General features: G+C 42.2%; 1 protein-coding gene across 1 annotated transcript in view; it reads right to left on the reverse strand.

The window, feature by feature from the left end:
* The window catches only part of LY75 (lymphocyte antigen 75), an 81,714-nt gene extending 67,912 nt beyond the window's left edge, over positions 1-13,802 (reverse strand). The window contains exons 1-5 of the mRNA XM_084644098.1: positions 13,648-13,802; positions 9,480-9,851; positions 4,750-4,923; positions 4,286-4,450; positions 3,475-3,585 (exon numbers count right to left, since the gene is read on the reverse strand). Of these exons, the coding sequence (XP_084500224.1) occupies positions 3,475-3,585; positions 4,286-4,450; positions 4,750-4,923; positions 9,480-9,851; positions 13,648-13,735 (910 nt within the window). The 5' untranslated portion in view covers positions 13,736-13,802. The remainder of the gene's footprint in view (positions 1-3,474; positions 3,586-4,285; positions 4,451-4,749; positions 4,924-9,479; positions 9,852-13,647) is intronic.
* Positions 13,803-14,170: the final 368 nt, after the last annotated feature.

Below are 14,170 nucleotides of genomic sequence, written 5' to 3' on the forward strand. Positions count from 1 at the left end.
TTTACAATAGGTCACATAGGAAGCCTTCTGAAAGAACCAGGAATAGACTCAAGGAATGCTCATTCCTAGTCCTGTACTTTAACCACAAGACCTAGCAGAATATTCTATCTAAACTACAATTAACACAAGGAAAATTTAAGCTATGACATAAACCAACAGATAAAAGGAAATGAATTAATGAAATAATTGTAAGTAAAAGTCAACTCTTAAATTTCCTTGTGTATATTTAGAGGTAGCTCAGTTACAAATACCTGCTCTTAAAATCATGGGAGTTTCAGCTGGAAACTACCAATATAATGTTTACCAAAACAGAAAGCCTGTATTAATACAGGAAGCACGGTAAAAGCAAAACGAAAGAATAGTGACAACATTTACCACAGAAATCATTTGGTAATAGGCACTGCTTTATGTTTTATCATCAAGTTTTTCTGTCTTTATAATGAGTGAGACAACAAGTATTTCAATACATGGTCCCTCCTAGTCACTTCTCTCTGTTGTTTGGAAACTGGTGCCAAAAGAATAATTTGTTTTTTTCATTAAGGACACAATCCTGCACACTTGGAAATTATTGGGAGTTTTGCCATGGATTTCAACAGGAAGTGGATCAGGTTGTAATTTATTGGGCTTTCCCATCTACCACTTAGAAGTTTTAATTTTTGAGCTACATAGTTTGGATTGTCAGACAACTGGGGGCAGATTCTGCCACGCTTACTTATGATTAGGGTTTTCAAGTGATTAAGAAAATTAATCGTGATTAATTGCACAATTAAAAAAATTAATCATGATTAATCGCGCTGGTAAACAATAGAACAGCATTTTTTTAAAATATTTTTGGATGTTTACTACATTTTCAAATATATTAATTTTAATGACAACACAGAATACAAAGTGTACAGTGCTCACTTTATATTTATTTTTTATTACAAATATTTGCACTGTAAAAAACAAATTGTATTTTTCAATTCACCTCATACAAGTACTGTAGTGCAATCTCACGAAAGTTCAACTTACAAATGTAGAATTATGTACAAAAAAACCTGCATTCAAAAATAAAACAATGTAAAACTTTAGAGCCTACAAGTCCTACTTCTTGGTCAGCCAATCACTCAGACAAACAAGGCTGGTTACAGTTTGCAGAAAATAATGCTACCTGCTTCTTGTTTACAATGTCACCTGAAAGTTAGAACAGGCATTCACATGGCACCGTTTTAGCCGGCATTGCAAGATATTTACATGCCAAATGCGCTAAAGGTTCATATGTCCCTTCATTCTTCAACCACCATTCCAGAGGACATGCTTCCATGATGGTGATAGGTTCTGCCTGATAATAAGCCAAAGCAGGGCGGACTGATGCATGTTCATTTTCATCACCTGAGTCAGATGCCACAAGAAGAAGGTTGAGTTTCTTTTTTGGTGGTTTGGGTTCTGTAGTTTCTGCATCTGAGTGTTGCTCTTTTAAGACTTCTAAAAGCATACTCCACACCTTGTCTCTCTCAGATTTTGGACAGCACTTCAGATTCTTAAAACTTGGGTTGAGTGCTGTAGCTATTTTAGAAATCTCACATTGGTACCTTCTTTGCATTTTGTCAAGTCTACTATGAAAGTGTTCTTAAAATGAACATATGCTGGGTCAACATCCGAGACTGCTATAACATGAAATATATGCAGAATGTGGGTAATACAGAGCAGGAGACATACAATTCTCCCCCCAAGGAGTACAGTCACAAATTTAACTGACGCATTTTTTTTTTAATGATCATCATCAGCATGGGAACATGTCCCTGGAATGGTGGCCAAAGCATGAAGGGGCATATGAATGTTCAGCATATCTGGCATGTAAATACCTTGCAACGCTGGCTACAAAAGTGCCATACGAACGCCTGTTCTCACTTTCAAGTGACATTGTAAGTAAGAAGCAGGCAGCAGTATCGCCCGTCAACGTAAACAAACTTGTTTGTCTTAGCGATTGGCAGAATAAGAAGTAGGACTGAGTGGACTTGCAGGCTCTAAAGTTTTACAGTGTTTTGTTTTTGAGTGCAGTTACGTAACCAAAAAAAAATCTCCATTTGTAAGTTACACTTTCACGATAAAGAGATTGCACTTCAATACTTGTATGAGGTGAATTGAAAAAACACTATTTCTTTTGTTTATCATTTTTACAGTGCATGTATTTGTAATCAAAAATAATAATATAAAGTGAACACTGTGCACTTTGTACTGTGTTGTAACTGAAATCAATATTGAAAATGTAGAAAAACATCCAAAAATATTTAATAAATTTCAGTTGGTATTCTATTGTTGTCAGTGTGATTAATCGCGATTAATTTTTTTATAGCGACTAATTTTTTTGAGTTAATCACGTGAGTTAACTGTGACTAATTGACAGCCTTACTTATGATGAATAGCACCCTGCTTTGCAAATCGTCCCATTGAAATCACACATAAGGTGTGACTCATGTAAAAGTGGCAAAGCTGGGTCCTTAGACTTTGAAGAGATGATAAAAGAAATGCTTTATGTGGCAAATCTTATGAAAAGCTCTACTTAGCAAACTTATCCAAAAATAATAAACTCTCACAAAAGCCACATCTTATCTCTCTACTCACTTGCTTCCTCAAATGACTACCATTTGATGGAACAAGAGGATATTCAATAAGCTGGAAAAAGAGAGAGTTCAGTTCCAAAAAGACTACACAGACTTACTTTGAGGAGGGGCAGGAACAAACATGAGCCTTAGTATTAATGTATAATCCGTATATACAACAAACAAGTATGTATAATCAGTTATACAACAAAGATTCTCATAAATTACCCACAACAAATGAAACCAGATTTCAAATGCAAGGCTTCAAATTCCAAGATACCTAATTGAGTAAAACTCTGATTTCACTGGAACTCTGAGGAATTTAAAATAAGTTTTCCAAAATTTGTCTTTGTACCTCACCTCCTACAAAACCACAAGTTAATGTAACCTTAAAGTTAAAAGTTTAACTGCACAAGTCAGGCTTCTATAGCAATTTATCCCAGGTCCCTGGCATATATGTGTTAGTTTATATGCTGTTAAATGTATGCCTTCATATAGCACTATAATGTGGTGAATTACAGTGGTTATGATAATCATATCTTTGAATTCCACAATTTGTGCATAAAATCTCATCCATTCTGCCAGTGGGAAAAAGAAATCATCAAAGAACCCTGGAGCTGCACCAAATATGCAGACAGACAATCTCAAACTGAAGGTGTTTTTAAAAGCTGTCTTTTTTCCTAGAGGTTTATTAACCCTAATCTTCCATAATTTAAAACTTGTGTGAATAGTAGGATTCACCTTTTAAGAAAAATGTTTAAGGATGTTTTTCAACTTTTTACTGCAATGGAACAATAATGTTCTCTTTGGTAAAGTGCAATAAAAGAAGATGAAAAGTAAAGTTCCAGTGTGTATTATGAATATATGTTCATTCAATTGAAAAGATGGTTACCTGGATTCCAGTTAAGAAAGTTCAAGGGTGTGTGGTCTGACCACTGCCAGCCTCCAGAAATGTCCAGTTGGTTTAAGCCAATCCAAAACACCTCTGCAATGCCATCTTTAGCTGGAATTAATAATTAAAAATGGTTAATTAAAACTATGTTCATCCATTAAATAGTTGTTTTTAAACTAAGGAGCTAACTGAAAATATGTCCAGTAGAGAAACATTTTGCATTGAATATGGATGTGCAACTTCTACTGAAGTAAGAAGAAGTTAAGGTCCCTGGGCAGAACTTAATTTGTTACAGAATTCCGTTTTCTTCCTCCTGTTCCCTCCAGAAACTGATTGTTTTATTCTTCCATACTCAAAGACACAGTGACACCTCCTCCAGTCCAAGCCTGAATAAAGCCCTGTATGGCTGCACAGGTGATTACATGACAATGACACAAAACACCCTCTTCCTCAAGGGATGAGTGCACTGTTAGAATGAATATAACTAATTTGATTTCCAGATCCAAGCGGATCCCATGCACTGCACTGACACTAAACTGTCAGGTTGACCCATTCTGCATTTTGTGTGTGGACACAGGCCGTTTACTTCTGTTTACATTCACAAACACTATAATACAATCAGATGAACTATATGAGAAAATCTCAGGTTAGATTAGTAATTCATTCCTATTATACAAGTTACAGCACCAAGAGATCTTACATGCCAGAGAATTTTAATGCTACCTTGAAGTTATTCTACTTGTCAGGGTTCCCTGATATTCTGCTGCCAACATACTCATCTCATCCATTTATTACAGATAGGTATACCTACCTTGTATATAACTTAATTCAGTTGTATTTGTGATGCTCAGTAAATCTCCCCCCTGTGTTTGACATGAAATATAGGCTTCTTTCCAAGAAAGAGGAGACTGTGTGTTTAACTGGTAGCAACTTTCAGATCCTGGATCGTGTTCCCAGGTATCACGACAACCATTCTCTGTATAATGCAAACACATGATCTGGTGACTATAGAAAAACAATAACTGCATTTGGGTTTTTTCAAACATTTTAGTGAACATTATTGTAATACAGAGGAAAATGCAAGGAAGTGTTTTAGTTGTATATTAAAATCACTCATATTACAGAGTATATTTGTATTGATTGTTGTATCAATGTTCCAATATCAGCGAGACCTAATTTTAAAAGAGTTTAGTCTGCAGATATTATACCATAAAATGGAGCTGTACATGAAATTGCAGAACTCTGTTAGGACATCTATTCTGAAAACCTACGTGCCTGGTTTTAAGCAGATTCCCCATTTGGCATCCTGAATGTAATTGGAGGTTGTGGCACACCATTCACCATCTGTGTGTGTTACATCCCGAATGCAGTCATGATACCATGTCTTATTAACTAGGAAGGGGAACTCACAGGGCCTTCCATAGGAGTTACCATCCCTCGTATAGATCTCTGTAAAAGCAACCAAACAGCAGATTTAGTATTTGAAAGAGAAATCTGAACACACCTGAAAGCATTATAATGAATGAATAATTTAAAACTCCCCTCTCACAAGTTTGTTGAGGAAGAAAAGAGTAGCAAATAAAAGCTACTACTTACATGGAGAACATTAACTTAAAAATTACCAAATCACACTGCTATCTAGGAATATTGTACTCTTATTGTTACAAATAACACATAATAATACTATAACCAGAAGAGATTAAATAATTTTTTTTCTGTTTCTCTCCATTCCCCAGGCATTATTTTTTTATTAGCCAGTATATTATGACAGTGTATTAGCCAGTTTCACTATACTTCCTGTATGGTCAATTAGACCCCAATCCTGTGAACACACTTGTGTTGAACTTCATGCATTTCAGTAATCCCATTGAGTTCAATAAGACTCTTTACACATGTAACATTAAGCATGCGTATAAGCATTTGAAGGATCATCACCTTAGTTAGTTTCCCCCTTTGTTCCTGTGAATCCTTCCCACAAGGAGTTGGGGCCAGCTAGCCACAAAGCACCACCAAGAGCTCTGAGGACACAAGTGAGCCACACCCTAGTATGGGACCCCTGGATTCGATTTCAAGTTGATGTTGTCCCTTTAAACAAACACGAAAATGCTGTATATTACCGTTAACTGCTATTACTTTCTGCCTAGTCTAAGGCAAATTGTAAAATGTATAATATCACCCATAAAGGTCTCTTACAGAATACTTTACCTAGCTCAGATTTGACTCCATGCCTGCTGGACAACAGAGGCACTGCACAAACTACTCCCTTCTCAGAAGAAATAAATACAAGACAGCTCTTAGGGTCAGAGACACAGAGTGCACCAAGTTTGACTGCCATGTCAATGCGGTAATCTGAGTCATCATGGCTATAGCACTAGAGGGATACACTGAACACATTCAAAGCACCCCCTTCGCCTCATGCAGGGGCAGGTTATTCTCTGTATGACAGATTGTTCGTCAACTAGGGAAGAAATGCTAAAGGAACATTGTGGCCTGCAGCAACTTTTCCCCAAGGCTAGGTCTACACTAGGAACAATTTGCTGCTATAGCTATTCTGGTATAATATACCAGCAAAGCTCTCCCAGCAAGGACACAGCAAAACTGTGCTTTTGCTAGTATAACTACATCTGCACTAGAGCTTTTTGCCAGCACAGCTATGTCAGTCAGGGATCACACCACATGACATGCCTGACCAGTACAGCTATGCTAGCAAAAGTCTGAAGTGTACACATGGCCTAAGTGACAGCTCCCTCTGTTAGAGGGCAAGGAGTCATATGACCCTCAGGACTCCCCTGAGAGTCCTCTTAACCTAAACAAAAATCAAGGATCAGGGAGAGGAAGAAGGGATTCCCCCAGTAGATCTCTGATAGGGGAATCTCTTGGAGGGGAGGAAGAATGGTCTACTAGATAGAGGAGTGGACTGAAACTCCGGAGACCATTGTTCAGTTCCTGGCTTAGCCACAGACTTCCTGTGTGACCTTGGGTAAGTTACTTGGGACCAAGTTTACATAAGTATTTTGATGTCTAAAGATGCAGACAGGTGCCCAATTTCCTTCGGTACTTTTGTAAATCAGATCTTCAAAAGGTATTTAAGACACCTAAGTGAGTCACACACCTAAATATCTTTGAAAAGCTGGGCCTCAGTGTTTATCTGCATCCTTAGGCACTTAAATACCTCTGTCTCTCAGTGCCTCATTCCCCATCTGTAAAATGGGGATAATACTACTTGCCTACCTAAGAGGGGTATTGTGAGGATAAAATCCATTGATGATTGTGAGGTGCTCAGATACTATGGTGACGATAGTTGTAAAAACAGTGCTGGGAGCTGTCACTGTGGGCACAGGTTCCCTACAACTTCCAAATCAGTATAGGAAGCTGATCCTCTTCCTATTGTGGCAAACACAGGTGAGTTGCAGGGTAAGTAAGCATGACTGGAACTCCCTGTAAAAATCCATGAAGCTGACACATTGTCCTCCTTTAAACCCTTCCTAAAAATTCACTTCTGCCATGATGCCTACAGAACACTTGACAATAGAAAAGCAGCTGGTGTGCTTTAACCACTGCTTCTTATGCTAACCATAATAGTGTCATTGTTTCTGTGCACTCCTTCATGTGTCTGTTATATCCATCTGTTGTCTCTTGTCATATTCAAAGCTTGTATAGGCTTTTGGGGGCAGTACCATCCCTTTCATCATATGTCTGTACAGCACCTTTCACAATGCAGTCCCAATCCCTGACTTGAGCCACTACTGCAATGCAAATAAATAAAATAAAATAATAAATAATAAAGTAATAATACATAGGGTTTCTGTTTTTCAGCATATATTAATTTCATTTTGGAGGGGTTATGTTTAGTAATTGTTGAGTTCGATGTAGATGGGATTTTCAGGGTTTTCTTTTTATATATGCTGTATGAATAATGTATATTATATACTGTAATGCAGAGGTGGGCAAACTATGGCCCGTAGGCCGGGACCGTCCTGCCCGGCCCCTGAGCTCCTGGCCTGGGAGGCTGTCCCTCCTCCCCCGCAGCCATGCCGCTGCGCAGCACAATGCTCTGGGTAGCAGGGCTGCAGAGCCCGGCCTGACCCGGTGCTCTGGACTGTGCGGCGTGGCTGCCTGTCCTGGTGCAGCCACACCGCCAGCCACCGGTGCTCCAGGCAGCGCAGTAAGGGGGCAGGGAGCAGGGGGGAGGAGGTGGATAGAGGGCAGGGGAGTTCGGGGGGTGGTCAGGGGCATGGATAGGGGTCAGGGCAATTAGAGGGTGGGGAACAGGGGTAGGGGTCCCAGGGGGGCAGTGGTCCCCAGGGGGCTGTCAGGGGGCGAGAAGCAGGGGGGCGGGTGGGTTGGATAGGGGACGGGGGACGGGCCATGCTTGGCTGTTCGGGAAGGCACAGCCTCCCCTAACCGGCCCTCCATACAATTTCAGAAACCCGATGCGGCCCTCAGGCCAAAAAGTTTACTCATTACAGCAGGGGTGGGCAATCTCTTTGTAATGTTCCGTGGTGCTATATAACATAGTACTGTTTCAAATAGCACGATGTTAAAGTGCACTAGGGAACCGTTAGTGTGCACCAGCAGGATCAATATGGACTAATTAATGCACAACACAGTAGTGCACTTTAGAAATCACACCCTCATAGTTCATCTCACTGCTCCACGTAAACAAGCCCTTAGATACAAATAACAATTTATGTGTTTTCTAGTGTTTATTGGACAAACACCAATTTTTTTTTCAGGGATGTTTTACTGGTGTTTATTGGATAAAACTGAAAATCAGACGCCCTATAATAAGTTACTCTAGCTATGGCAGTAGCAGTAATTTTGGAAAGATGCATGGCACCAAGACACAGAGAGAATCTGAAGGAGGAGCTCACGAAAGCTCATGCTCAAATAAATTGGTGAGTCTCTAAGGTGCCACAAGTACTCCTTTTCTTTTTGCAAATACAGACTAACACGGCTGTTACTCTGAAACCTGAAGGAGGAGAGTGAAGATGATCCTGGAAAGAAAGGCAGAGGCTGTCTTTATTTGTGTGTATCATCAAAGCAAAGCATTTTAATAATGAATAAAATAAATATAATAATAGTTAATAATAGAGAGTTTTGGAGCATGTTGCATGAGATCATCTTCCAATCAGCTCAGCAGCTGTCTGGTATTGAACTATTACTGGTTTTGGCTTTGCACAGTGTGCAGACTATTCCCCTTTACCTAGATAGCAGAGAATAAACTATTAAAGACAAAAACTGTCTCTCTGTTCCTTCTTTGCACTACCCCAGAGACAGCTATTTCCTGCCTTTTATACAGGGCTTGTGGCAAAGATACAATCCAGGCCTATTTCTTTTCAAACTAAGCAGTTAGTGGTTTGTTATTAAGAGTCTGACTTTTTTTAAAAAAGTTAAAATAATGCTGTTACGGGGGAAAGTAGCTCAATCTACACTTTCTCCATGAAAAACTTTTTACTTGTGAACTTTCACACAGTAGCCAGTGAACACCAATTATCATGGTTAAAATATTGTTCATTTAAATGCAAAAATATTGCAGATAACCAGTTACACAGTTTTCAGATCACCACTCCTACTAATCAGTGTCAAGAACAGATTTAGGGTAGTAGGGAAAGAAAAAAACCTGAAATCCTGGTCTGAATTAAGTTAATGGCAAAACTTCCACTGACTTAAACAGGGACAGGTAAAGGCCTATAAACTACAGTCCTGCTAGAAGGTGGCTGGTGTTTCATATATGAAAGGAATGCTATCAAAAGAATGGTAGGTGTACATGTACAAAACTAGCCTTTTACTTAACACCACTTCTCTGTAATTAATCAATCAATCAATAATGCCACATTACAAATTTGCAATACCTGAACATCATTATCTCTCTGTGGCAAAAACTTCCTTCCTTTATCAGTCTTTCAAATGCTTAGAAGTTGGCATATTCCCACATATTGTTAGTGAAAATCATCATCATATCTCCTACTTCTTCCAGAACAAAATCAAAACCACAGACTTACCACGGTAAGGGTATTCACAAATATCATAGGAAGAGTTACTTCTTCTCCAGGTGTCTGACGAATTTATATTTGCAGTCACAACATTGTCTTTTAAAGTCAGTTTGTACTGGGATGCACCAAATATGGAAGCATCAACACATCGCCACCATAGCATGAGCTGTGAATCACAATTAACCATTTTCAAAGGAGATGCTGGTCTGACTATATTTAATCCAAGGCACTGTTGGGATCCCAAGTGGAAAAGGCGATTTTGGGAGACCCATTTCCACAAAGTTTCATTTGTCTCCTTGCAGTCTGCTGCCAAAATCTGTGAGTTTTTAACTTGTAGGCACTTGCTGGTTTTTTCATGGCGAATGGTAAATGCACCATTACCTGTATATAAATACACATATGCGTCATTTACATGGGAAATTTTGTTTTTAAAATTAAGACACGTTCTGATATGCTCTACCAGAAAGAACTAGCAATTGCAGTATATATACGATTGCTTATCACTAAGGCTAAGATTTTGTCATGGATATTTTTAGTAAAAGTCAGGGACAGGTCAAGGGCAATACAGAAAAATTCACGGAAACCCGTGACCTGTCCCTGACTTTTACTAAAAATATCCATGACAAAATGGGAAACCTCTGGGCAGCTGCAGGGCTGGATAGGAGCTCTGGGGCCCCAACCACTCATGGGGGCTTGGAGTTCCCCTCCACACAGGCTGGGAGCTGCCGGGAGCCCCCCTGCCACCGCAGCGGTGGGAAGCTGCAGGGATAAGCTGCCACCCATGGCGGCCGGGTGCTGTGGGGATCCACCTGCCGCCTGTGACGGGGAGCTGCTGGGGTCCCCCTGCTGCTGCAGCAGACAGAGGCTGAGAGTGGCTGGGAGCTGCCAGACACCCCCGCCGTCTGCAGCGGCCAAGGGATTCGGGGATCCCGCTGCCACCTCCGACAGCGGATGGCTGTGGGGTCCCCCTGCCACTGTGGCAGTGGGGAGCTGTGGGTATCCCTTGTTGCCCAGGGCATATGGGGGTTGCGGGGATCCCCCACAGCAGCTGGAAGCTGCAGCAGTAAGGGTACCCAGCAGCTCCCAGCTGCTGTGGGCTGAAGTCACAGAAGTCTTTGGAAGTCACAGATTCTGTGACTACTGCAACCTCTATGACAAAATCGCAGTCTTACTTATCACTGGCACAACTTATATAAACCTTAGCGTTAGTAGCACATTCAATTTCATCTTCCTTAGTGAAACATTTCTGTTAATAAAAAAAAAAGATTCTTTCTAAATGTTCATAAAATGAGTTTACAATGTAAGGCCCGATCCTAAGCCCCGTGAGGTCAATGGGAGTCTTTCTATTGACTTCAGTGCACACTGGATCAGATGTTGGATTAATTTGCAAACTATCTGGGTCTGCGACTTTGTTTTCATGCCTGTGTGTAAATCAACTAGAATGCTGTAGTTGACACTCAAGCAGTAATAAATAATCACCATCATCATCATCTCTATCTGCTAATCAGCAGGAACTATCTCTGAATGTGTGTTTGTATGGTGTCCAGCTCAATGGAACCCCCATCCAGACTGGGGTCCTTGGTTGCTACTGTTATATTAATTAATAATAACGATAATATAATAATGGACAATTATCCCATTTCAGAAATGTGCATACAACCATAAAACCATACAATTAAACAGGGCTTGAAATATTTACCCAACACTTACCAGTCGGAGGACTAAGGTAACATTTTCAGAAGCATTAGGGGCCTACGGCCCTTCAAGAATGACTTAGATTTTGTCTATATGGGAAAGTTTTTTCTGGTATAACCTAAGGTGTGGATTTAAAAGGATATAGTTACACCAGTATAACTTCCCATATGGATACTTACTGGCCTTTTTTCAATATATCTTACGTCAGTTGGAAAGGATTTGAGGCTAAACCGGAAAAAAAAAATCTTATACCAAAATAAGCGTGTCCACAGGGTTATACCAGTTTAACTATATCAGTATTATGGTAAAACTGTTCCTGTAGGCAAAGCCTACACTATAAAGTAATATTCACATATGCTATGTCAGCTAGGAGTGTGAAAAAAATCACACACCCCAGCTGATACAGCTCTGGCAGCAAAACCCCCAGTGTAGTCACAACTATGCTGGCAGAGGAGTATGTACCTCCCCCATTTCCAGTGGTAAAGTGGGATGGGTCCTACTCCTGGGGGTGTGAGAGGCTCAGGGGAGGGGGGTTGCACAGCAAGTCTGCCCTCCATACACCCCACAGCATCAACTCCTGTGGTTTCTGTTCCACAGGGCTGGGTGGGCTCGGTTTCCTACTCCAGACATTGTGATCTTGCCCCTTCTGTCACAGGTCCACTCAGGTTTGGCCCGGCCATATCTGCTTAGGGTCCTTTCTAGCCCTACATAGCTATGATTCTTAACAGATAAGATTCAAGATTGTGCTTCTACTGGAAGAACAGAGAAACACCAAGGAATCATAGCTTAAGAATCCACTTGAGTTGTAATCCTTCCCTTCTCATGATCTGACTATTTTGGAACATCTGCAGAGATTGAGAATTACAACTGAGATGTAATCAGCACTCAGATACTGTTCTGATAAGCACCTTAGTAGTACTGTACCTGATGAGATAAGGAAAGAGAAAAAGATATACTGTGCATTTTGGTTGTCTCTTGGGCATGTGAAAAGCAGCATCCTTCGTCCTGCAGCTATGGCAAGCCTTCCCAGGCTGGAAAGCAATGTGATCTTTCCAAGCCATTTGGACAGTACAGGGTACAGATAGGGATAGCGGATTTTGAAAAAAAAAAATTCTTTTGTAAGTGAATTTAGAAAAGCTTCCCACACTACTTCAACCAACATGCCTCAGCTCTCTGTCTACAGGGACCTTCTCTATTCAATCTCTGGCTTCTCTTCTGAGTCTGCCAACAGGAATACCTGGGATGTCTTTGGTGATGTGGACCTTTTTTCAGTAGAGTTACAAATGAATTCAAATTCCTTTTTATGAACATCAGATGACAACATTCATCAGATTGTAACAACTGTCAATTGTTCAGCCAACCTGTGTATGAATAAAACTCCCAATCGGATCCTGAGAGATCAGCCTTAGACTATTTTAAATATTAGAGCCCCTGGAGAGCTAATCTGCCCCCGCTAACGTTTAATATTCTAAAAGATCCACATTTGGATGAACAAATCAGCAGCTGGTCTGCCTAGGATCCATGGTGACTGGCAGAAGAATTTGTCTAGCACCTGAGAGTGGGGCTACACACTGGAAGAACTCACTAGTGCCCCAAACCTAAACACATCAGCTCAAGCACTTTTCTAGCAGCAGGGGCACCTCCAGAGTGCAACAGACTAGGAATTAAGCAGGCCACCATTCTTTGGATTTTGCTATCTACCCTGCTTGCCTCTCCTTCTTTTAATACATTGGTTTGCCCTTGTCACATTATAGTGAAACTAAACTTCTTCCATTTCCTTGGCCTTAGCCAGAGAGGTCGCTTTGCCTCACCTATCAGTGAACAAACACAAACGCCTGAGCTGAAATTCCCCGGCTGCACCACTTCCTTATACTGAGGACCCGAACTCTCATCTCTCAGGGCTGGGTTTCCCTGAGTGTTTCGGTTCCATCTACTGAGGCCAGGACATGGGCCGTATGGGGTTGTGTTATTTCTGGAAACGCGAAGGGGACGACTACATGGAGGAGGCAGAGAAGACTCGCCGCAAATGCGAAGAAGGGGATGAAAGTAAAAGTGAATTCGCGTTTAGGCGGAGCCCTGCCCCGACCAGCAGCCTTCATGGTCACTCCTACAGTGGGACCGCCTCGCCCGTCCATGCGACGCTCCCGCCCCTGAGTGCGGACCCCTTCACCTCTCCACGGGGCGCACATCCCTTCCCACTAGGGGACCCTGCCCCTCGCCACAGGCGCCCGCTCCTCCCACCCAGTTACAGGCGTTTGCTCCCCGCTCCCTCAAGTGTCCTGAAGTTGCAACTAAATGCGCCACCAAAGCGCAGATGGGGCAGCTCAGGGACTCTTCCCTCCTCCAGCTCCCGAGTCTTCTCCGGTGCCCAGCTGCCTGGGCTCGGCTCAGGGTCCCCGGGGCTGTGGCCCCGCTGCGCCAGGGAGCCGGGCCGGGGGAGCACCTGGAAGCAGGTAAAGGTGAAAGTCCAGCGCTGCGTTACCTGCGGATGCCCCACGCGCAAAGCAGCAGGCTGCGAGCAGAGCCACCCAGCCGCAGGTGGCCAGTGAGCGCCAGGGCGCCCGCCTCATCCTCCCACAGGGCGAGTCCGGAGCAGCCCAAGCAGCCGGCGCGACCCCCGGAGAGATCCCCGAGCGCTTCCCGGCTCAGTGACACGCCCCAGTCCCCCCGGCTCTCGCGGCAACCCATTGGAGGAGGCTGGGGCCAATCAGAGCGTTCCCCTCGACTCCAGGCTGGGCGGGTAAGTTGTTGCCGGGCGAAAGCATGTCAAAGGAGTTTACCCTACTAGTTTTAGCATGGACCTTACTTATGTAAGCAGAGTCAGGATGAGCTCCACCCTGACATCTGGTGGTGAGGTGTGGCAAGTTGTGGAAAACAACTTCAGGGGCCAATCTCATTTGCATAGGCACACCCACCCCGCCTGGAATGAGCCCATAGCTGCCCAAATGGTCACTTTGGCTGCTGTGGGATCCCCAGTGTCTCTGTTATTGGGGCAGGAAGAATAA

The sequence above is a fragment of the Lepidochelys olivacea genome, assembly GCF_965140295.1.
Source record: "Lepidochelys olivacea isolate rLepOli2 genome assembly, chromosome: 11".
NCBI lineage: Eukaryota > Metazoa > Chordata > Testudines > Cheloniidae > Lepidochelys > Lepidochelys olivacea.